General features: G+C 46.4%; 1 protein-coding gene across 1 annotated transcript in view; it reads right to left on the reverse strand.

Annotated features, from left to right (window-relative positions):
• TRAM2 (translocation associated membrane protein 2) overlaps positions 1 to 24,606 on the reverse strand; it is an 87,425-nt gene that overhangs the window by 6,654 nt on the left and 56,165 nt on the right. The window contains exons 3-10 of the mRNA XM_049894126.1: positions 13,557 to 13,666; positions 12,714 to 12,830; positions 6,284 to 6,342; positions 5,312 to 5,396; positions 4,691 to 4,761; positions 2,144 to 2,248; positions 1,732 to 1,875; positions 501 to 664 (exon numbers count right to left, since the gene is read on the reverse strand). Of these exons, the coding sequence (XP_049750083.1) occupies positions 501 to 664; positions 1,732 to 1,875; positions 2,144 to 2,248; positions 4,691 to 4,761; positions 5,312 to 5,396; positions 6,284 to 6,342; positions 12,714 to 12,830; positions 13,557 to 13,666 (855 nt within the window). The remainder of the gene's footprint in view (positions 1 to 500; positions 665 to 1,731; positions 1,876 to 2,143; positions 2,249 to 4,690; positions 4,762 to 5,311; positions 5,397 to 6,283; positions 6,343 to 12,713; positions 12,831 to 13,556; positions 13,667 to 24,606) is intronic.

Here is a 24,606-nt window from a genome sequence, read left to right on the forward strand (position 1 = left end):
CCCACCTAGCGCTCTGTCACCTTGAGTTATTCCTGAAGACAGAGGAGGAGCCAGCAACCTGGGAGGCAGGGGCAGGCTGAGATTCAGAGCAGGAGGGTAGGTGAGGACAGAGCCTGCCACGTGGAGGGCAGGCAGCAGCAGCAGCAGCTGAACTGGGCTGGGGTCCAAAAGCCACCTCGAGGACAAGCTTCCCGCCAGAGCTCCCCACCTAGCTTCTGTCCTGCCGCATGGTGGTGAGGAGGCCGCCCAGTTGAGTTAGGCCAGCCCTGCCCACAATCTGTCCCTGGCCCAAGCCCAGCCACGTGCCAGTTAGGGCCTGGCAGGAGCCGAGGAGCCCCAGGCCCAGGGGAGGGAGTCAGGAAGGAGGAGCCAGCAGGACTTGTCAGACTCCCTCTGGAGAGAGCCCAGGGAGCCACTCAGGCCTAGCTCCTCCCCACCTACCCCAGAGAGATGTCACCCACCCACTCACCCACTATTTGGCTGAAGGTCCTGGCACTCACCAGATTCCCTCTTGACGAGCCTGGCTGGTAGTCTGGGGGCAGCTGGGACTCTCCGCTTGGCACTCTGCTCATTCCAGTATTCCCGCCAGTGCCGCAACTGGGAGTGGATGAAGCGCCACATGAGCCAGGCCTGGGCAGCACACACCAGCAGCAGCATGCACAGCCTGGAGGGGAGAGAGGGGAGGAGGCTTAGGGGCGGGCTTCGGCCCACAGCCCCGGGGGAGGAGACCTGGTCAGGAACCCTCGGCTTCTCCTCTTCCCTCACCACCACCATCAACAGGAAGAGTGCAAAGTTCAATGCTGACACCCACGGCAGTCCTTGTCTCTGCCCTACAGAACTTTCAGGGGTGCTGTCCTGTTGCGGCTTGGGGAGATGGGCAAGGTCAAGGCCACAGACACATGCATGTCCAGTCCTCTATCATGCGACTCCCAAGCCTGGGTCGATCCATGTCTGTCTCTTTTTTGTACCCACAGCACAGAACATGGCTCATGTAAGTTCCATAAATATTGTTGTTGCTAGGTGCTGTCGAGTCGGTTCCGACTCATATTGACCCTATAGGACAGAGTAGAACTGCCCTGTAGTGTTTCCAAGGAGAGGCTGGAGGATTTGAACTGCCGACCTTTTTGGTTAGCAGCTGAGCTCTTAACCACTGCACCACTGAGGCTCGCCATAAATATGAGTGGAATTCAAATGAACTGAATGAGGATGCAGCTGACATCATTCGGCAAGGGCAGCTTTGCATCCTTTGTGCCACTTAAAAGCTGGGCAACCCTGGACAAGTCACAAACCCTCGTGGGCCTACAGGCTCATGAAACAGGTATATAACCGCTTCCTCACCGCCTCTCAGTGCTGGGGGCGGTCACCGAGAAACTACTGAAACATGGTTTTAAAGAGTCCAAGTGTGGCTGTAGCAAGAGACTGAAGGTGAGAAACCTCCTGTGCCCTACAGAGCAGTGGATGAGGGTAAGGTGACTGATACTGGGACTAAGACCCAGACTGTAGAATGACCAGACCAAGGCCAGGGAGTGAAGAGGGTCTGGATGGAAGCGGAAAGGTGGTATCTCTTCTCCGGCTGAGCCCAATGTCCAGAGATTTCTAGCCAAATACCAACACGCAGAAGACTCAAGAGGCCGCCACCCTGACCCTCTGCAAAGCTGTGCAGAGTTCAGGAGGCTCCTGGTAGCATTGGGGGAGCCCTGACTCATCATCTCAGGCTTCTGTCCCACTCACCTGCAAAGCAAGGTGTTAAAGTTGCCTTTCTCAGGGTCAAACGCCTGGTTTTCCATGCGAGCCAGTCCGAAGCCAATGGCCAGCACAGCAAGAGTGAGGATGAAGAGTCGGGTGACCCCAAACACAGCAGCCCAGGCACTAAACCTGCTCCCAGAGGCAGAAAAGGGAGGTCAACCTTGAGGACTGTGAGGGCACCTTTACCCACATCTCCAGAAGCAACCCCAAGCGAGGGGAGAACTCAAGGGTGGCCTAGGAAGGTGCTAGAGGGTACAAGATATCTAGAAAAAGATGCTCCAGGAAAAAAATAACCTCAAGGCATCTCCTGCAGGGAAGTGAGCCATTCACACCCAGGGCAGGGCCCTCAGGTCAGCCCTGCCTCACGGAGGCCTGGCCCTGCCTCAGAGCCACTTACAGCTTCTCGTTGTTTTCATCTGCGAAGTAGAAGAGTCGAGCCATGTGGAAGAGGAACTCAGTTGAGTACTGCAGCAGCAGTAAGATCAGGCCCAGGCGGCTCAGGCTGGGGAGAGAAAGACCAGCCTTACATTTCTCCAAAGATGCTGTGACTTGGCTGCCCTGGGCCTGGCTTGCTTTCCACTCCCACTTTCCCTGGCTGGCCCTGTCTCCTCCTTTAGGATGTGACTTAGCTGTCACGCCTTTAAGCATTTTTCCTACTATCGACCCCCTGGTCTTTCACCTGTCCTGTCAGGGTCAGGCACCCCCACCTGCTCCCATAGAGAACCCGGTTTAGGCTCTTCACAGCACGTATCACCTTGCATTCACTGTTCTACCCCCATCACCTAGCCCAGGACCAAGCACATAAAAGGTGCTCAGAACAAGCTTGCTGGACTTTTATGTAGAAATAAAAGGGGTTCTCATCGTTTGACTTTTCATTACCCAAGTCTTCACAGCTAAGAGGCACACGGGAAAGCAAAACTCAATACCATGCAAAAATATCTGCTACCAAACTGACCTCTTAAAAATCAGCAACACTCAGCCATTCCCTCTGCTTAATTCTAGGCATGACTTTGTGATTCACTGAATGGGCATCAAGAGAATAACATAAAAACTACCCAATGTCTTCATCATGGCCTACAAGATCCAACATGATCTGACCCATGACCTCATCTCAAAATCCATTCTCTATATTCCAGCCACACTGGGGCTTCTATGCTTATTCCTACCTCAGGGCCTTTGCACCTACTGTTCTGTCTGCCTGCACAGCTTTTACCACAGATCTTCACGGGCCTTGCTCTTGTCATTCAGACCTCAGAGACGCATTATCTCATCACACTAAAGGTGCCAAATAGACAAGTCACTCCATTACATTCCCCTGCTTTATTTTCTTCATAGTACTTATTGCCACAGGAAACTCATTTATTTGTTTCCTTGCTTACAGTCTGATTCCTGCTAGAATGGAAGCCCCAGGAGAGCAGAGCCCTTGTCTGCCTTTGTCCAGAGGTATCTGCAGCTCTGAGAGCAGCACCTGGCCTGGAGGTGCTCAGGTGTGTGATCAGTGAATGACAGACTTCAAAAGCCAAGCTCTCAACCAAAATGAGGCCCTGCATCATTCAGCATTTTAAAGCTCTGTCCTACTTGGGAAATCCTGCAACCAAAGGTCTCTCTTTTCCCCACATTCATTTCTAAAAACTAAAAGGACTTAGGGAAAAGGGGGTCATGCCCCCTGAACGATCCTGCTAGAGGCGGCTGCACCTTGCAATGGTGCTGGCCTGGTGGAAGCAAGCTGGGGGCGGTTGTGGAGCACCTGCGGCTCTCTGTTCTAGTCTCCCTCCAAAACCATGATTCACAGAACTCAGCCCAAACAGGGGACTCACCTGCCCTTCTCCTTCCCTGGGACACTCCGATGTAGAGAAAATGGACCTTAGAGTATCTCTCATCGTAGAGAAGGTGTTATGACAACACAGCAGCAGGAGGCCCCCCTTCCATGTGGTCCTGCACCTTATGTTCCCACCCTGGTCCTCCCCATACACTGCTGGGATGGCTGTGTGAGCTGGCTTCTTCAAATCCACCCTGCACAAACTCAGGGGACCGAAAAGCAGAAACAGCCCCACCACACACCCTTTACCCTGCAAAGGCCCCTCTAGGCACCCATTTTGCTCAAGCCTCCAGAGACAGGCCCTCTGGGAGGCAGGAGACCAGAGCTGGAGCGCTGCCTCCCTCCCTGTCTCCATCAGTCATTCTCATAGGATGCCTGCTGTGAGAGTGGGGGAGACAATGGGCCCCAGGACTTCCAGGCACCTCAGAAGAAAATTATACACAGCAAGTTCTCAAAAGGCCAGCGTAGAGAGAGTGCAGAGCATTTTCCTGTCCTGTAGCAATAATGCTCAAGAAGTCATCCAAATCAGCAATGACACATCTATTCATCAGATAGGATTCTTTTCATAAAAGAGACTCAAGGCTGAACACCACAGCAACTCTTTCAACTTCTAGAATAACAAGCAGCAAACTATGAAGTGGTGCCTGGTCTACTCTCCATTTCATCACAAATCGGAGGGAAGGGAGTTCCAGGGCCAGGAGCTCTAGCAGCATCCACTCCTGGGCGCCAAGGGGTAGGAGCCCAGCTTTGAGCTGCTTCAAACTGCAAAACCAGGTTCAAGTGCCACCATCTCTCAGAAGCCTTTCCTGGTTCTCTCAGGTTCAGGTGGTCACTCTTCTGGGCTATAAGAGCATATGATGCATATCGTGTTATAATTCTTATCATATCAAACTGCCCTTATCTGCATCTGTAACTGTCTCTCCTTCCTGGCTGAGAATGAACCACTAAAGAGAATAGAATCCTCCATTAACCACCTTTGAATTCCCAGGTCTTAGCATGGTGCTTGGCACACAGCGGGCACCCAATATATGCCTGCTAAATTTTTTTTTTATGGAATGAATATGCAGATCAATCGCTGGACAGAAACAAGCAAGGAAATCTGGCCAGCCCCAGGGTCTCACTCACTTCAAGAGGTATGCACCAGCTATGTGGACCAGGTATAGGCAGATGTACTGGAGCTGACGAGGAATCTCCTCCTGGAGACAAAAGAACCAGACAGTAAATCTGCTTTCCCTAAATAAAGACGCAGCGGGTAGGGGAGGAGGGGCAGGGCAGAGGAAGGAGGAAGGGCCAGGCTCCCCAATATCCCAGAGTCTCGTGCACAGGGCTGCTAAAAAGTCTGAGAGGGAGGTAGCAGCTTCAGGTCCAGGGTCACAGGGCAAGGTTTGTGTGGAGAAGGAAGAGACAGGGACTGGGGAGCAGGCTTTGGAAATAATTCATAAGGAACATATAAAAAAAGACCATGGGAGAAGCAAAAGCCTTTCCATCCACTATCTAGAATACTAAGAGTTAGCCTTAGCCCAAAGTCACACATGTGATATGGGAGGCAGGCAGGAGGCTGCTGGGGGCCTACTCTCATGGGATCTAAGGAAGAAGACCTCCACTGGAATTGACTCAGCATTTTACTCAGCCCCCTGGCACATCCCCATCACCACCCCTCTCAGAACTTCTAAAGGGAGGTGCCGTTGGGGACAGCAGGAGGGCAAGTGGAGAACAAAAAGGCATGAGAAAGAAGTGGGCACTCACCTTCCGTACCTTCTGGAAATACAGCTCGGGAAGTGCGTGCAGCCAGTAGGCCAGCTGGCATAGGTAGAAAAACTTTACCTGGAAGCTGGAGACAGGAGAGAGTGTCACACAGGTGGGATGGAGAAAAATCTCCCCATGGGTGCTTGCCAAGCATGGGAGGGAAATGTTAAGGGCCAGGCCTTTGGGAAGAGCTCGTCCAGGAGCAAGGGAGTGGGACCCGCCATCACTGCCCTCCTGAACCTGGGAGCCCTGGCTTTTGCAGTGGCTGGTGCCCTCATTCTACACCAAGGCCATTTTGAGGGACATGGAAAGTCCATAGAAACAAACAAAAGTGATTAGGAGCGCAGAGGGAAGACTGGGGAGGAACTGATACAGAGCCCTGCTGATGGAGAAACTACAGTCCCTGCAGATACCAAAGAATGAACGGATCTGAGTAGCAAGGAAGGCTCTAAGTCAGCCATAAGGAAGTCCTTAAGTGTTGTTGCTCATACCGGTCTTGGGAAATGTAAAGAACAGTCTCCTGAGGCAGATAGGCCCAGGTGTTGCCCTCCAGGCATCTTGGCAGCACAGAGAACCCCCAGAGCAGGAGGGGGTAGGGCAGGGAAGGCTGCCTCTGCCAGAGGGCAGAAGCGGAAGAGGTGCTATGAACTTGAATGGCTGCCTAGAAGGTATGGAGCGTGAGAACCTTATGGAGATGTTCTCCGTTTGTATCTGCCTCACATGGTTTGGGTGTTTTCTCTGATAGGGGCTAGTGCTGAGGGCCTCTCATTTTGGCATTTTCTAACCAAAGCACACAGGGAAAGTGGGTCCCAGACAAGTCAGCCTTCCACAGTACCCTGCCCTAATAGGCTCCCAAGGAGATGATCCAGTCCCGCTGCCAACTGGTTTCACACTGTTCTGGCCATGTTCTGGGGTGGAGAAACCAGAAGATCAGCTGGCTTCTCCCTGGGGACTGGGTCATGACATACTCACGGGAGATACACATGAGGATAGTCCTCCCAGAGGCTTCTTGGGTTTGTTAGGTATCCTTCCTGCGGTGGGAGAGAAAGAAGATACTGAGAGACGTGGACAGGAGACCTGCTGGAAGCACCTAGCCCCCAGCTGCCTGAAAAAGGAAGGAGCAGAGAACGAAGGATCTCTCTGCGTGGTACCCACTTGCATTTGGCTGATGTCTTTATCATGAAAGAACCATGATATAGTAGTAACAGCAGAAGATCTGTGTCTGAATATGGGTCTGACACTTACTAGCTGTATCCTCCAAGCAAGTTAATGAATCTCTCTGAGCTTCAATTAGCTCGTCTGTAACACAAGGATACAAATACCTACCCTACAGAGTTACTGCTGAAATAAATGAGATAGTTTATGCAAGAGTGTCTATTTCTGAGCGTGCCATGTAGGCACTCAGGGAAGGCGTGTAGAACGAATAAGCAAATGGACTCTAGAGTGACTATCCACTGGAAAAAGAAAAGGCCTAGTTTGAATACAAAGGCTAGCAGGCCCCCAAAGGTCTCGCTGTGCATCCAGATCTCGGCATTTATCACACTGCATCATTACTGCCAGTTGCCTCCATTACTCTGCAAGTTCCTTCGTACAGGGCCCTTTTCTTATCCTTTATATCTCTGGCCTGTAGTCCAGTGCCTCGTACAGAGCAGGCATCTAGGGATATACAGAATGATAGCAGAACCCTCTGATCATACAACATCTAGAAAAGCTGGGTGAAATCTAACAAATATTCTTTTAAATACAAGGCCAAGCTCACAATAAGAAAGGGAAACCTCCTGAGGCCCAAAAGGAATAGGGAGCTAAAAACCAGAGCAGTAAGGTGATACTGTCGTAGCCCAGAAGGCACTAGTCTTAGGGCCGAGGTTTTTGTGCCCATGTGGGAACAGAAGATGGTGCCTTGGGAGGTGAAGCTGAGACCCTCGTATAATCAGGACCCATGAAGGACAGCCTCAGAGAAAGGGTAGACCCGAAAGAGTTTGTCAATCAACACAAGAGGATGAAGATGTCTGTCTCAGCCTGGACTCTAGATGAAAACAAAAAAACTATTTCCTAAAACTCTTAACTCAGATCATGGGTTTAGAGTTCAAATTTATACTACCTGCATGGTCCAGAAATCACCAAGCTATTAGTATAAATAGTGTTCTTGGGCCAGTGATACCCTTGGGACACGCCCTCATCCAAGGGTGTACAGGATTCCCACAGATAAACCCTTGGATTATAAAGGTGAGTTTACAATCTAAGATTACAAAATACACAGGGAAACAATCCACCGTGAACGAGAGTCAGCTGACATTACAAGAGTCTAATAAAAGCTTGTTGTTTAGACGAACAAATGAATGAACAAACGATGAATGCTTTAGGTAATTTCTCCCTCTGAGGAAAGAAAAGCCCTATTTGTCACTCAGGAAGGTTAGATTAGTATGACCTCATTTTAAAAATAGGGAAATTAGACATGGAACAGATCCCTGAAATTAGATGGTTTTGCAGCAACACAGCTGAAATCTGAGCTGGGCCACCAACCTCCTGGTCCAGTAGCTTCAAGCCAGGTTGTTTCAGTAAATCAGAAAATAAACTGGGCTGGTAGCTTTGTTGAGGAGGCTGAGAACCTCAAAATATTCACACTGGGATTAAAGACAAGGGTTTAGCAATACTCAAGAGAATGAGAAAGCCAACATCATTTAGGAGAAGCATTCTAGATTATCATCTTTTGGATCCTCAATTGTATTTCTAAATGAAGGCTGATTCATCCACCCTCCAGTCACCAAACACCCTTTGATTTATCTGCACACATTTTGGGTATAGTCCACTGCCCCAGACCTACCACCTTGGGCCTTGTTAGCACAATGACCTAGGCCCAATCAGACACAGGCATATAGTGTTGCCATGGTAACTGAGATTTGAAGGAAAAGATCTCAGCCCAACCACTTATGGCCTCTTTCCTAATCTCTTCTCACTGCCACCACTCTCATCACAAAGACTGAGGAACAGATATGGAAGGCTCTGGGTTTTCCAGTTGAGGGTGTTGAGCCCTTTCATACACCTACATTGCTAATATCTGTCCCTGCCTTCCCTCTCTGCTGTTCACACACCGGCCAGCATCAGGATCTCTGACCCTAGGCACTCCGAGATATGCGTTCTTCTGCACTCCCTACCTCATTTCAGAGGAAGACAGAGGTGAGAACATGCCTTCCTAGAGGAAGCAGCAATGTATTTAATGAGGAAAATGGCATTTCTGGGACCAGGGTGGGAGACGAATTTCTACCAAAAAAGACAGGCCAAGAGAAACAGCATTGACAGAAATCTAAAGCACAGATGATCCTGTGATTTTAAAGAGGAACCCGCTTCAGCTTGGCCTCTTAGGAGACAAAAAGGTCAGAATTTTGAAGCCCAAACAAAGGAAACTCCCCAGAAAAATGCTGCCTGCTTGTGAATGTCCAGTCCACTGGGACGTGAGTGGGGAGGCTTGGAGAGGAGAGAGCAGAGGGAGCCAGAGGAAAAATGACTCACTGCTCTGAGAACAGCCTTTTCCAGACCTCTGGCCAAGCAGCTGGCTAAGAGAGGGCTGGGGCTGGAGATCACTGTCAGAGCTCAGGCCACCAAACCACCTGAGTTCACAGGAGCACGTTTGACAAAGCAGGCTACCTGTAACCGACCCAATCACATGTGTCAATGGGCCCCAGCAGATGGTCTGAGGCAGCTTTTGAAATCCTTTGGGGTCTTCTGATTCTACAAATCAAGCGAGGCTGAGTGAGCTGGAGCAATCCCTCCCTTTCTCCAGCAGGCTTCCTTTTTGGTGTATAAACAAAAAGAACCCAAAAAACAGCAGAACCCAGTCATCACACCTAAATTCAGACATGCTTTGTATCCTTTATCCATCAGAAATAACCATGTACAAAAAAATCTACTGAGGATCAAACTGACAACAGCAACTCGAAAGATCAGATAGGAAACTTAGGGGGCAGTGAGTGTATGTTAATGGGGAAGGAACAACTTGGAAAAGCAGGGTGAGAATAGCTGCCCCACTTGAAGAATGTTATCAAGATCACTGAATTGTTGAACTGGTTTATGTTCTGCTGTGTATATTCTCAATATAACAACAACAACAAAAATAAAATAAATTATTAGGAAAACAAATCTGCTTTAAAGCAACTAGTAGTTCAAGGACAGTGCCTGCTCATGTGCAACGTAGGGTCTGTGGAAGAGACAGGCAACAGAGCATGCACACGTGAACAAGAAAAAACAGGACAGAAATGGGCACTGTGCAGAAAATACAAATACGGGGGGGGATTTATGGACTGGGGTGTCAGAAAGAGTGGAGACTTGGGTGACAAGAAGGAAGCAGCCCTGGAGTGCCAAGGGGTGGAACATCTGAGCAGAGAACACCACTACTGCAAAGCCCGGAGCAGGAACGGCCAAGGGAGTTAGAGGAGCAGAGATAGGGAGAGCAGGGCTGGGGCTAGTGACGGGAGTGCTGTGAGGTGAGAAGAGATGAATGAGATTGGCAAGGCCCAGGTCACGTGAGGAAGAAACAACGATTTCACTGCAAGCATGATGGGGGCTTTTAAGCAGGGGAACGCATGATTTAATTTCTGTTTTGAACAAAGCCACCTGTCTGAGTAGAAAATGGACTGGGATGAGTGGGGTGGGGATGGGGGTATAAGAGTAGAAACTGTCTCCTTCTAGAAGGAAGCTATTCAGAGGTCCAGGCAAGAGATGACAGTGGCTTGACCTAGGGCAGGGTTTCTCAACCTGGCAATATTGACATTTTGGGCTGGATAATTCTCTACGGTAGGGACTGTCCTGTGCATTACAGGATGTTTAGCAGCATCCTTGGCCTCTACCCACTAGATGCCAGTAGCATGTTGCCACATGTCCCCTGGGAGGCAAAATCGCCCCGGGTAGAGAACCACTGAACTAGGAGTTGCAGTGAAGGTAGAAAGCAGCTAACAGAATGTCAACATGTGAAAAAGCACTGAGTGCCTACGGTACAGCCACAGAATCTCAACATGTTTTGGAAGTAGAGTTGGCAGGACCTGCTGATAGAGAGGTTCAAGAAAGAGAAGGATCATGAAATATTTACATCGTAATATTACAATATTAAAAATGCTCTTTTTTCCAAATTACCCTCTCTTCTTTCTCCTTCACTTTCATCCCACATAGAATGGTCCAGATGGAGTGGGTAGAGATGAAGAACTAAATGATATTAATAGGCGTTGGGGTCATCAGCACTTTCCATGGCCCCTCTGTCTCCATTTGTTGTTGAGTATGTTGACTGGGGAATTGGCTCTCACCATAAAAAAATCTTGTTATCAGCTTTCCCAAGAAAAGTGCTACACAATCCCAAACTAATTAGCACCATCATTTTTAAGCCCTTGAAGGAGTCAGAGAAGCATTTTACATTCTGGAAGGGGTGTTAAGTAACTGGGCTCACTGGCCCCCAAATCTGGTCTAAACATGTCACAACTGGGCTGAGGTTGAAAGGCTAACAGTGATTGAGAGATGAGGTAACGCTTCTCCTGAAAGAATAGTTAAATGTCTGTGCCATTCTGCCTCAAAGCAGCTCAGAGTCTCCAGAGGTGTGCATGAACTAAACATCAAGTGGTTGGGTGAAGTTTGAAATCCTAAACTTTCTAGGGCCCGGATGTGTACTTTCCTGCGCTGTTCACATAGACCACAATGTAAATCCACCGCAGGACTGTGTAACATGGGAGGCCTGCTGGCAGTGCAGAAGTCTTACTCTTAGGTCCCTTGTTTAAAATTTCTAGTCTTCTGTTTAGGAAAACATTTTGATAATTCAATAATAATAGAAATAAAAACAATATAGAAAAGTACATGTTGACTCTTGCTTTGAGAACACGATTTTAACTTCAGCTTTGGAAGCAGACTTCCTTATGATATTGAAATCCCATTATTGTCACTGGAGGAAAGGGGAGGGATGTGAGGCATCTGTGGAAGGCAGGGAAGGAAACTTCAAGAAGATCACAGGGTTGCTGGATTTTCTAAGCCTTGGGCCTGGATTTTTGACAGGCTAATTCTAGCTTCTGAGAAAGAAACCAAGTTACTGACAGGTGGTACACTCAGGTGGGGCAGGTACTAATTAAACACTTCCTAGCATTATAAGTCATCATCTGCCTGTCAGTTGCTATACTGTGATGGCTTGAGTTTTGCTATGATGCTGGAAGCTATGCCACAAATATTTCAAATACCAGCAGGGTTACCCATGGTGGACATGGTTCAGTGGTGCTTCCAGACTAAGACAGACTAGGAAGAAAGGCCTGGAGATCTACTTCCAAAAATTAGCCAGTGAAAATCCTATGGATCACAGTAGAATATTGTCTTATATAGTGCTAGAAGATGAGCCCCCTTGGTTGAAAGGTACTCCAAATACACAGTGACACTAACAACACACCGAGCATATCAACAATTGTGACGATGGCACAGGATCGGGCAGCATTTTGTTCTGTTGTACAGAACTAACAACAAGCACTGTAAGCTGGATCTTGTTACAATGAATCCCAAAGGACTGTTCACATTCCTTTGTACAAAGGAATTTTGTTGTCTCAAAGGTTGCTTGAAATAAGAGTCCTATTGTATAGAAATAGGAGGTGGTTCAATTGTCTGGTCCTGGAGACTTTTGGGGGAATGGCACTGACTGTCACAGAATTTGACATGCGGATAGGGCTGACACTGGCCTTGCTTCTGAGAGACAAACGTGGTAAAACAGAGAATGCACTGGACTCAGAACCAGACCACCAAGTCCAAGCCTTATACTTGCCACTTCCAAACCATGTGACCTTGGGTTTCTTCGATCCATAAAATGGATATTAGAATAGACACAAAATTTATCTCATGGGATAACATTTGTAGAAGGGCCTTGTAAAATGTTAAAGTGCTATGCAGAAATATAGTATCATTACTGTAATATCATATAATAATTATAACAGTGTTTATTTTTAGACAAGTGACTTTCTCAGCTATAAAATGGCATCCCAAGTATTTTCCTCTCTCACACAGTAAAATCACAAGGATGCAAAAATAGTTTCAGTTCTAAGAAAGTGCCCAAAGTTTACATGCTGCTCCTTACCCTCTTCTTGCCTGCTAAGCCCTTGACGGAGTCTCTGGGTGGTACAAACAGTTAATGCACTGGGCTGTCAACAGAAAGGTTGGAGGTTCGAGTTTGCCCAGAGGTGCCTCAGAAAAAAGGCCTGGTCACCCACTTCTGAAAAATCAGCCACTGAAAATCCTATGGGGTCGCCATGAGTCAGAGTCGACTCAACGGCAATTGATTCTGTAAACCTTCACAAGTCATTTTTACTAGCAATCCAAGAAGAGACAGTGACACCTTGCGGCCCAGGCTCAAACCCTGGGGAAAATCTTCAGGGATCCCAGGACCACTCACCGTCACCACCACGTAGAAGCACCATATCACAGAGCTGAGATGAAAAACTACCAGCTGTCCAGATTCATTGAACTTGCTGTGCTTGACCTTGGAGAGATGAAGCCTTTTGCTGATTTTCTAAAAGAAAAACCCACATATGAATATACAAATATATTTGTAACAGGCAGGTTTCAAAGCTTGTTTTCTCCCCACAAAAGGGCTGAACATTGTTAGATGTCTGAAGCCAGCCATAGCCCTTTTTTTTTTCTTTAGCGCAAATCTGTTATGTGCACAAAGCGCTTAACTTAAGGCAAGCACTTTGAGAAAGTGGCAAGATTCATGTCTTCAGCCTAGACATGGAAAAAGAATTCCCTAACATGCTAAGTACCACAAACTTAAAGGGGACACTGGCTTGTCATATTTCAGGCAGCTCTCTTCCCAGGTAATAAATGCTGCTGTCCCATGTGCTGACTTAAGAAGGCTGTGAGAGGGGACAGAGACCAAGGTGTACAGAGGGAAGGCAGTCAATAGAACCAACTTAACCTGCAGCCTTCGAGTCTGTTGGGACTCATGGTAACCCTATAGGACAGAGTAGAACTGCCCCATAGGGTTTCCAGGGCTGTAATCTTTATGGAAGCAGGCTGCCACAAGTTTCTCCTGCTGACCAGCTGGTGGGCTAGAACAGCTAACCTTTCAGTTAGCAGCCGAGTGCTTAACCACTGTGCCACTGGGGCTTTTTGCAGAACTAGGGGATGCAAGCTAGGGGGCGAATGGATTTAGAGCTGCAGTTTCCTCTAAGGCAAGGGCCTCCAACCCAAGACCCCTCCCCAGCTTCTGATCCTGGAATTCAGACCTGTCACTCACATCTAGAATGTACTCCTGAACCACAGCATGCAAGATGATGGTGATGAAGATGTAGAACAAGATTGTGACCAGGTCCTTCGGCCCATAGTGGTAGTGCACGGTCTCGCTGTCTGCAGAGGTAACAAGAACAACCAGTCAGCATCCCTGGAGTGAGTTCTCCAGGTATTTAGGAAATGCTCTGGGCTCACTGTTTAAAGTAAGCTGACGACATCCAAATATTGAGCACATCCCTTGGCCCCTCTTTAAACGAACTGAAAAGATGTCTGAAGCAGAATGTGCCATCAAACGCTACTACCTATTTGCTGTATCCCTAAACTTAGAAGGAAGAGTTTTAGCCCCAGAATCCTACCCAGTCTTTGCACTTGGCCCTCGGGAAGCACCAATGGGGAAGACTAAAGAGAACCAACTGCTCCACCATTTTGCGATGACTGCACATCTCCCAAGTCTCAGAGGACCGCATAGTAGTTAGGACCTAGGCGCTGGAGATAACCAACCTCCATCACTGGCTTCATCACTTTCTGCCTGTGTGACTGTGGATAAGTGACTAACCTCTGTGAGCCTCAATTCCCTCTCCAGTAAAATGGGATGACAGTTATACTTCATCAAGGAAACAAAGTATGGAGGTTAAGAGTATGGCCTCAGAAGCTGGACTGCCTGAGTTCACATCAAAGCTCTGTTATTTACTTCCTATGTGACCACGGGGCACCTCTATGTGTGACCTTTCTGTGCCTGTTTCCTCATCTGTAAAATGAGGATAATGACAGTTCCTGAATCACAGTTATTGCGAGAATTAGAGGAGTTAATAAATGCAAACTGCTTAGAGCAGTATCTGGCACGCTGCTGTTGCTGTTGGTTGACATCGAGTCAGCCCCAGCTCATGGCAGCCCCATGCACAATGGAGTGAAACACTGCCCAGTCCTGTGCCATCTCCATGATCGGTTCGAGACTGGACCACTGTGGTCCATAAAGTTTTCATTGGCTGATTTTCAGAAGTAGATCACCAGGCTTTTCTTCTTAGCCCATCTTAGTCTAGAAGCTCTGCTGGAACCTGTTCAGCATCATAGCAACACACCAGCCTCCAGTGACAGACTGGTGACAGCTGTGCATGAGATGCACTGGACAGAAATTGAACCTGGGTCTCCCACTTGGAAGGTGAGAATTCTACCACTGAAAGACCAACAAATGCCTCACATGGCACACAGTAAGTGCTTATATGTATTTGCTATTATTTTTGCTATCTGGCTATTGTGAACATTAAATGAAATAATTTGTATGCAAGATGCTTATCACAGTGCTTATAAATTATAGTCAGTATACAATAAATGGCAGTTTATTAAAATACTATTTAATAGTAATAAATTAGACAGAATCCCAGACATCTAATTCTCAAAAAGCTCTGCTACCGCCACCTCTTTTTCTCCCTGGACGGAGCGGGTGGGGGGCTGGAGTTTATATCCTCGTTCTAGTTTGCAGGCTGCAGCACTGCAAGAGGCTTACAACGAACACTTGCTTGGCTCTCCCGCTGCTCTGTAAACCAACCATCCCCCAAACAGATGCTGGCTCTTTCCAGCTGTGTTGCATTTGCCCTGAGTCATACACACATGAGTCATCGCGCTTTGCTGGCATGCATTTACCAGAAGGTAGCCCAGGGTCAGTCTGTTTCAAGGTGGCCGTGAGATACAGCACAGCTGACAGGGTCACTCTGGGAGCCCACCCATAAGCTCACCCACCTTGGAATGGAAGAATGTGCTGGTGGGCAGTGGTGAGGGGGTGAGAGGAGGTGGCGAATGCAGTGAGAACATGACCTTTAAAATCAGACAAACTTTTTTCCCCCCTTTCCCTCCTTCATCCTTCAAAGACCTACTCTGTGAGAGACACTGGGCTAACTGCTGAAATATGGAGGTAAAAGGTACTGCCCTGGCTTCAGAGCGCACAATCCGGGAGCGAGACTAACAAATAAATGTGCAGTCACAGTGCAGAGAGGGGCATGCCAGCCGAGGCAGGGGAGGCCTGACTCCAGCTGTGCACGAGGTGCTGGGTTAACTGGTTAGGGAAGACTTCCTGACCAAGATGACACCAAAGCCTGGGAATAAGAGGGGTAGTCAGGTGAGTCCCTGCATGGTGCAAACGGTTAACATGCTCTGTTGCTTAACAGAAAGGCTGGAGGTTCGAGTCCACCCAGAGGCACGTTGGAAGAAAGGCCTGGTGATCTACTTCTGAAAAATCAGCTACTGAAAACCCTGTGGGGTATAGTTCCATTCCAGCACTAACGGGGTCACCATGAGTTAGAATCGACTTGACGGCAAGGCAACTGAGTTGTGGGTGGTCAGGTGAATGGGGACATCCCAGGCAGAGGACACAGGGAATGAGGCCCAATGCTAGGAGGTGGTTATGGGAAGCGATGAGGCCGGTGTGTCCTTGTATGCCGTGTGAGAGGGCTTGGACTTTATCCTGAAGGCAATGGGAAAAACAGGAGAATTTCAAATTAAACAGTAAAATGATGAAATTTGTGTTTTAGAAATTTACTCTGGCAGCAGTGAACAGTAGCAAGCCTAGAGGTAAGAGACCAGTTAGGACCATGGGCCACCATGACTCAGGCAAGGAACATGGGGGCCTGAATTAAGACTTTTTTTCTTTTTTAATTTTTGGTTGGTCACTCATTCTTATAAGAATCCTGTCATTACTCAAGTTAGATCTCCTCCTACTCAAGGACTGCCCAGGTCTTGCATGGGCTCTCAAAAAGAATGGCAATGGTTTGGGAGTAACCTATTATAATTCTGTTTTAATTACTTACTTATTTTAAATAATATTTTATTGTGTTTTTGGTGAAAGTTTACATAGCAAGTTAGGTTTCCATTTAACAATTACTATACATATTGTTCGGAGACATTGGTGACATTTTTCACTATGTTTTTACATTCTCATTAATTCCCTTCTGGATGTTTCATTTCTAGTCTTCTGGTTTCCGTATCTCCTTACCCTTTCACCTTTGCTTTAGAATAACTGTTGACCATTTAGTCTTATAGAGATTTTTTTTTAAAGGTGTGCAGCCTGCTATAATTTTTTAAAGAGGAAGCTTCAGCACATCTCTGGGCTACTGGACCAGAGAGGTGGACGCTGGTTAGGAGTCACAGCAAAAAGCCTGCAGGGACCAGGTGGGTAATGAGTGAGGAGTCTCAGGATAAATTCTTTCAACACAGAGGCCTGCTGCATGAAGCAGGTGATATTCTTCACTTCCACAAAGAAATGTTTTCAATTGTCTTTTCTAAACCTATCATTTTTTTGGTCTATTGTTCATGTCTCCACCTTGATAGAGAAACAAGTTTAAGCAATATCCACTTCTTTTTAACCTTATTAAAAGACAAAAGAATTTTAAGTCCCACTTAAGACTAGGATAAGCAGTAACTGACAGGCAGTCCCCATGTCAGGGACACACAAGAGAGATGTGGCGACTGTGGAAAACTGCAAAGCCCATGTCCCATCAGGAGTGAGGGAGGAGTGGTGGCTATGGGAGGGTTGCCGCCTGGGATGGCCAGATTCCCAATTTTTCAAGAGCAAAGGAAGAGATCTTTACATGAAATCATCTGATTTTAAAATGGTGACTAATGCAAAAATTGTAAAAACACTGTATGGGCCAACACCAAATTGGCCAAGCAAAACATATCTGCAGGCCAACGCTGACTGTGGGCCACGATTTGCAACCAGCGGCCTAGATGACCCCCGATGCCTTCCCAACACCAGTACTCTGAGTCTTCTTCCTACACACTCCATGGCATATGTCAGTATGCTCTACTGAAGGGGTTCATCTAGCTTTGAAAGAAAGCACCCTCAGCAATAATCTTTCCACCATAGAAGGGTTATCCCACTTTCCAACAAAAGTGATGTCTGCTTTGCTTATCTTTGATCATAGCTGACCATTTGCCTTTGAGGTGATTCCAACTCATGGTGACCCCCACACATGTCTGAGTAGAACTGTGCTCCATAGGGTTTTCAATGGCTGATTTTTCAGAAGTAGGTCACCAGGCCCTTCTCCCAAAGCTCCTATGGGTAGACTCAAACTGCCAACTTTTTGGTTCGCAGCCCAATGTTAGCTGTTTGCATCTCCCAGGGACTCTCTGACCACAGTTAAGAGAGCTAAAATGGCCGTTTTTGACAAATTATGTTAGCAGCTGTCCCTTTTGGGGAGTTACGTTCTTCTTGGCCTGCTGTTTTGTTTCTTATAAGTAATGAGTATCTTCCTATTTCCCTTTGGTATCACCTGTAGGTGGCTTCTCCTGCTTGCCTAAACTTCCTGATCTTGTCTAAATACTTGGGTGCAGCCTGTTACCTCTCCCGGTGGCCTCAGCTGGTATCCACTTGTTGCTCTTGTCCCATCTGCTTTTCAGATCTCATGAGAGTCCGGGCCTCTGCCAACAGAGCTTGTTCCCTTGTCCAAAAAACTGGTTGTGGAAAGAGCATCACTGCTCTCCTTGAATGCTTCTTTCTCTACCAATTTCTTTTCCGAGATCTACAAATCTGGGTTTGTAAAATTTACTTTCCATTTGTTTCTGTGCTTACTGCCAATGTTATTTTCACAGTATTTAAAATCTTTTACACTATGCACAAATCCACAGCTTATATTATGAACAAATCATCATAAACAAAGTTAAGAGGCAAATGATCACCCCAGGGAAAATATTTACAATTCAAATGACAGACAAAGGGCTAATTCTCAAATATGTAAACAGCTCCCAGAACCTGAGGATACAAAGATCAAAATCACAATGAAATGTGGGCAAAGAATATGATAGAACAATCCAGAGAAAAAGAAACCCAGAAGGCTCTTACACATTTAAAAAAGATGTTCAACCTTACACATAAGAGAAATGCAAATTAAAGTTACACTGAGATACTGTTTCACACCTATCAGATTGGCCAAAGCACAAAGCTTGACAATAAATACCCACTTGCCCAGGCTCTGGGGAAAGGGACACTCTTGTGCGCTGCTGGTGGGAATGCAAAATGATGCCACCTCTATGGAGGGCAACTGGGCAATTTCTATCAAGGTTACTGTCTTAGTTATCTAATGCTGCTACAACAGAAACACCACAAGTGAGTGGCTTTCACAAACAGAAATTTATTTTCTCACACTTTTCCTGTTCTCGTTGCTGTCCAGTTGATTCTGACTCATAGCAACCCTATAGGACAGAGTAGAACTGCCCCATAGAGTTTCCATGGAGGGTCTGGTGGGCTCATACTGCCAACCTTTTATGATTAGCAGCCGTAGTACTTAACCACTATGCCACCAGGGTTTCCTCTCACACTTGTTGTTGTTAGGTGCTGTCGAGTTGGCTCCGACTCATAGCAACCCTATGCACAACAGAATGAAATACTTCCTGGTCCTGTGCCATCCTTACAATCATTGTTATGCTTCAACCCATTGTTGCAGCCACTGTGTCAATCCACCTCATTGAGGGTCTTCCTCTTTTCCACTGACCCTGTACTTTGCCAAGCATGATGTCTTTCTCCAGGGACTGATACCTCCTGACAACACGTCCAAAGTACGTAAGATGTAGTCTCACCATCCTTGCTTCTAAGGAGCATGCTGGTTGTACTTCTTCCAAGACAGATTTGTTTTGTTCTTTTGGCAGTCCATGGTATATTCAATTTTCTTCACCAACACCACAGTTCGAAGGCATCAATTCTCCTTATTCATTGTCCAGCTTTCACATGCATATGATGCGATTGAAAATGCCATGGCTTGGGTCAGGCACAACTTAGTCTTCAAGGTGACATCTTTGCTTTTCAACACTTTAAAAAGGTCCTTTGCAGATTTGCCCAATGCAATGCATCTTTTGATTTTTTGACTGCTGCTTCCATGGCTGTTGATTGTGGATCCAAGTAAAATGAAATCCTTGACAACTTCAGTCTTTTCTCCGTTTATCATGATGTTGCTTATGGCCAGTTGTGAGGATTTTTGTTTTCTTTATGTTGAGGTGCAATCCAAACCGAAGGCTGTGGTCTTTGATCTTCATTAGTAAGTGCTTCAAGTCCTCTTCACTTTCAGCAAGCAAGGTTGTGTTACCTGCTTAACGCAGGTTGTCAATGAGTCTTCCTCCAATTCTGATGCCCCATTCTCCTTCATATAATCCAGCTTCTTGGATTATTTGCTCAGCATACAGATTGAATAGGTATTGTGTAAGGATACAACCCTGACTCACACCTTTCCTGACTTTAAACCACTCAGTATCCCCTTGTTCCGTCCGAACAACTGCCTCTTGATCTATGTAAAGGTTCCTCATGAGCACAATTAAGTCTTCTGGAATTCCCATTCTTTGCAATGTTATCCACATGTGTTATGATTTACACAGTCGAATGCCTCTGCATAGTCAATAAAACACAGATAAACATCCTTCTGGTATTCTCTGCTTTCAGCCAGGATCCATCTGACATCAGCAATGATATCCCTGGTTCCACGTCCTCTTCTGAAATCGGCCTGAATTTCTGCAAGTTCTCTGTTGATATACTGCTGTAGCCGCTTTTGAATGATCCTCAGCAAAATTTTGCTTGGGTGTGATATTAATGATATTGTTCTATAATTTCCAGATTTGGTTGGATCACCTTTCTTGGGAATAGGCATAAATATGGATCTCTTCCAGTCAGTTGGCCGGGTAGCTGTCTTCCATACTTCTCACAGTTTAGGAGGCTGTAAGTCCAAATTTAGGGTGCCAACTCTAGGGGAAGGCTTTCACTCTGTGTTGGTTCTGAGGGAAGGGCCTTGTCTCTTTTCATCTTCTGTTCCTTGGCTCCTTGGTGATCTTCATGTGACATGGCATCTATCTTCTCCCATCTCTGTCTGTTTAATCTGCTCCTTTTATATCTCAAAAGAGACTGACTCAAGACACACCCTACACAATATTCCCTTATTAACCTAACAGAGAAAACCTATGCCCAAATGGGATTATAACCACAGGTATAGGGGTAGAATTTATAATACATATTTTTTAGAGACACAATTCAATCCATAACTATTATAAATGCACATACTCTTTGATGCAGCAATTCCACTTCTGGAATTTTATCCCATAGTTGTACCTGCCATATTCAAAATGCCATATATACAAGGTTATTTAGTGCAGCACTGTTTTTAATAGGAAGCTAATGGAAACAACCCAAGTTGTTACATAAACTACAGTTATAACTACACCAGGGCTACTCCAAGTGTGGCCGTGGACCAGCGGCAACCAGCATCGCCTGGGAGCATCTCAGAAATGCACATTCTTGGGCCCCACTGTAGGCCTACTGGGTCAGAAACTCTGGCTATGAAGCCCAGGAACCTGCATTTTAATAAGCTCTCAAGGATATTCTGATGCACATTAAAGTTCAGAATCGACTTGATAGCAACGGGTTTTGGGTTTTGATGTAAACAGCGGAGCTGTTTAAAAAAATGAGAGAATATTTGGAAAAGGACAGTGCTGATGGTCACACAATATGGTGAAGGTAATGAATGTCACTGAAATGTACATGTAAAAACTGTCGAAGTGGCAAATGTTTTGTAATACCTATTTTTTTTTTTTTTTACCACAATTGCATTAAAAAAAAAAGAGCAAGATGAAGATCAAGAACAGATAAAACTAATCACATGACATAGAAATCTGAACAGGGGTTCCTTTGGGGAGGGGGTATTGGCTAGGAGGGGCCCGAGGAAGCTGGGAACACTGTCTCTTGATCTGGTGATGGGTACGGGGGTATATACATATGTAAAAATTCATCGCGCCGCACACGTTATACCTCGGTAATATTTCTGAAAACATGATAATGCTCTCTACATATTGTTATGAAATGATATCTAGGATACACTATTTAGTGGAAAAAGCAAGGTACAGAACAGAATACATAGTATACCACCTTTCATAGAAGAAAGGAGGGTAAAGAAAATATGCACTTGTATTGTTTGTATTTGCATAATGCAACACTAGAAGGCAAGATAAGGAATTCTGGAAGGGTACACAGGAAAAAAAACAAAAGTGATTACCCGCAGGAGACAGGAGTGTGAAAGGAAGGGACTGGGTGGGAACAAGACTTTCACTGTAAGACTTTTTATGCAGATTTACATTTGATTATGTGAGTATATTTTCTATTCAAAGAAATTTTTAATTAAAAAAATAAATACATGTTCAAATACTTCCTACTTTATACAACGAAGATAAAAATTGGTGTCTTCCCTACCTTGCCGCACTATTTTTTTTTTTTTTTTCCTACAAAGACCCAGACTAGACATGAAAAGACCTAAAGATCATTTCTGGAGCTGTCATTTGTCTGTCGAGTGAGGCAGGGTCTCTGTCTCAGTTACATCATTTACTCCTAACAGTAATCCTGTGAGTGAGTATTATCCCGTTTACAGACCATGGCAGCTGAGGCTAAGAGGCAAGCTCTAACTATGTCCCCCAGGACTGCAGCTAGTTAGGGGTGGAGCCTGGACCCTAAACGCACTGCACAGCTCCAAGGGCCAAGGCCCACTGGCTCCTCACCATGCCTCTCTGCTTCCTGACTCCCCTTCAAGTCACGCCGAGGGAGCATTCTTAGACCCTCGAGGCCTGCCCCATTCCCTGAGCTGGCAGGAGTAAAAGAGGAGCTGAGCACAGGTCGGAGTCCCTGGAGGTGCAAACAATTAATGTGCTCAGCTGCTAACTGAAAGGCTGGAGGTTCAAGTCCATCCAGAGGTGCCTTGGAAGATAGACCTGATGATTTGCTTCTGAAAAGATCAGCCATTAAAAACCCTAAGGAGCATAGTTCCACTCTGACACACGTTGGAATCCACTCAACGGCAACTGGCTACTGGAGGACAGGTACAGGGCACATAGCCTCAACAGGTAGCATTCAGACCTCCAGCTCTGCCCCACCACCCAGGCTATCAGGCCACTCCCTCTCTGCCTCCCACCTGGATATCAGTGGAATCAATAAGCACCATCGTGGTTCTCAGACATAGGCACACAAGAACATGCGTGCGTGCACACACACACACATGAACATACACACATACACACTTGAGGTGCCCAAGGAATTAAAGATCTAGCTAACAGACCTAGTTATCATTTTAACTATATACGGCATGATTTGGAATATATTTTGAACAGTTACAGTACTGTAGGAAGTCAGGGAAGATGTAGTGAGGATTTGAGATAAAATATCAGGGTTAGAGAGGATTTGTTAATAAAAGTGCCCAGTTTCTGAATTGTTTTCTTGATGTACCATTCCTCTTTATAAGACTATAACCCTCTCTGAGGCCTTCAACAACAACCCCTACATGCCAGGCACATTCCAGAGCTCCCACTGCAGTTTACCAATCTGTGGTCTCCTATACACGACAGGCCCCAAATGAACAACATGACATAAGCACATCAGGCTGTGGCACGTGAAGAATGAGCCATTAAGGAGAAATAATCCCTCAAGAGTCACATACCAAAAAAAAATCAATTAATTAAAGTAATGCACTTTTTTTAACTTGGATAAAAGTAACATTTTCAATAACCCATAACCAAACCGGTTGCCCTCAAGTTGATTCCGACTCACAGTGACCCGACAGGACAGAGTAGAACTTTCCTATGAGGTTCCCAAGGAGTGTCTGGTAGATTCAAATTGCCAACCTTTTAGTTAGCAGCTAAGCTCTTAACCACTGAGCCACCAGGACTCCAATTTCAACAAATCCATTGTTAAATTAAGGACAAGGATTACTTCACGAAGAACAGTTGATTAGAAAGCAATGATCCCAGCCAGACAGGAGAGGAACAGACTTGATGAGAAGAGAAATGGGAATGTGAAGAAGGACAAAGGTGGATGGAGGGTCCAGGTCAGAGGAAGTGAGAGGGAAAAGAAAGGGCAAGACCATTCACTGTGGCCCTGGTGGTGCAATGGGCAAGCACTCGACTGCTAACTGAAAGGTTGGCGGTCTGGACCCACCCAAAAGCCCCATAGGCAAAAGATCTGGCCATCTGCTTTCATAAAGATTACAGCCAAGAAAACCTTATGGGGCAGTTCTGCTCTGTCACATGGGGTTGCCATGAGTAAAACAGACTTGATGGCATCTAACAACACCAAGATGATTTGCCAGGAGACACGAGTAAGAAAAGGTGGTGCAATGCAGCAGCTCTAAGATGCAGGTTGGTCAGACTTCTGCAGCAGTTCTTGTGGACTGCGGGCTTCAGGCTGGTTAACAATTAGCCATATAAACTCAGTGGCTCTATTTATTTAACCCCCCAGAAGCTCTACATTGAATGGGACACACTCTCTGGGCCGTGAGCAGAAGTCTAGGCTAGGGGGGACAAGAGAAAGGGAAAGAGCTGGGAGACCTTCCAGGACATTGGTTAGACGGGTATGTTCACTTTGTGAAAATGTATCAAGCTGAATACTTACGATTTGTCTGCTTTTCTGCATACTTGTCGTACTTACATATAAACTTACTGGGGAGAAAGAAATCAAGTCCTGGTCTGGTCATAAATCCTGGGTCAGAGGCTCCCTTTATAGATGGCTGACCAATGAGGCCAGGGGCATTGGGAGCTCTACTTTATTTTTACAGACAGGACAGGAGCTTAGGGCCAGAAGGGATCATGGTGGCTGTCTGGCCAGATAATCTAGTCCTGAGGCCTGAGGGAGTGTGGACAGAACCAGTTCTCTGGCTCTCAGGTTGGGTCCCCCTACAGCCACTGCCACATTTGGCAAACTCAGCCCTTCCCAAAGCTTTCTTGGGCCCTGGAGCAGCATAGTGTGTGAGCAGCCCTGCCCCTATTACCAATCAACTGTCTGAGCCTCAGTTCCCTACAGTATAGGGCTAGGACGGACAAGTCTAAGGGCTCCCCCAGCTGTACAGACTACAGGTCCAGGTTGGGCAGCTTTCATCTGTAATCAAGGAAGGCTTCCACCTCCAGAGCCACTGTTGCCCACCTGTCTCTTCCCTTTTTGTCCCCCATGAGCTCATCTTACAAGATCTTACAAGCAGGGGTTTGGTTTGCTATGTGATGCTCATCTTTCAAGTATATGATACAAGCATTACACAATCCCTATTCCCACCAGC

The sequence above is a fragment of the Elephas maximus genome, chromosome 1 (assembly GCF_024166365.1).
Source record: "Elephas maximus indicus isolate mEleMax1 chromosome 1, mEleMax1 primary haplotype, whole genome shotgun sequence".
Taxonomy (NCBI): Eukaryota; Metazoa; Chordata; class Mammalia; order Proboscidea; family Elephantidae; genus Elephas; species Elephas maximus.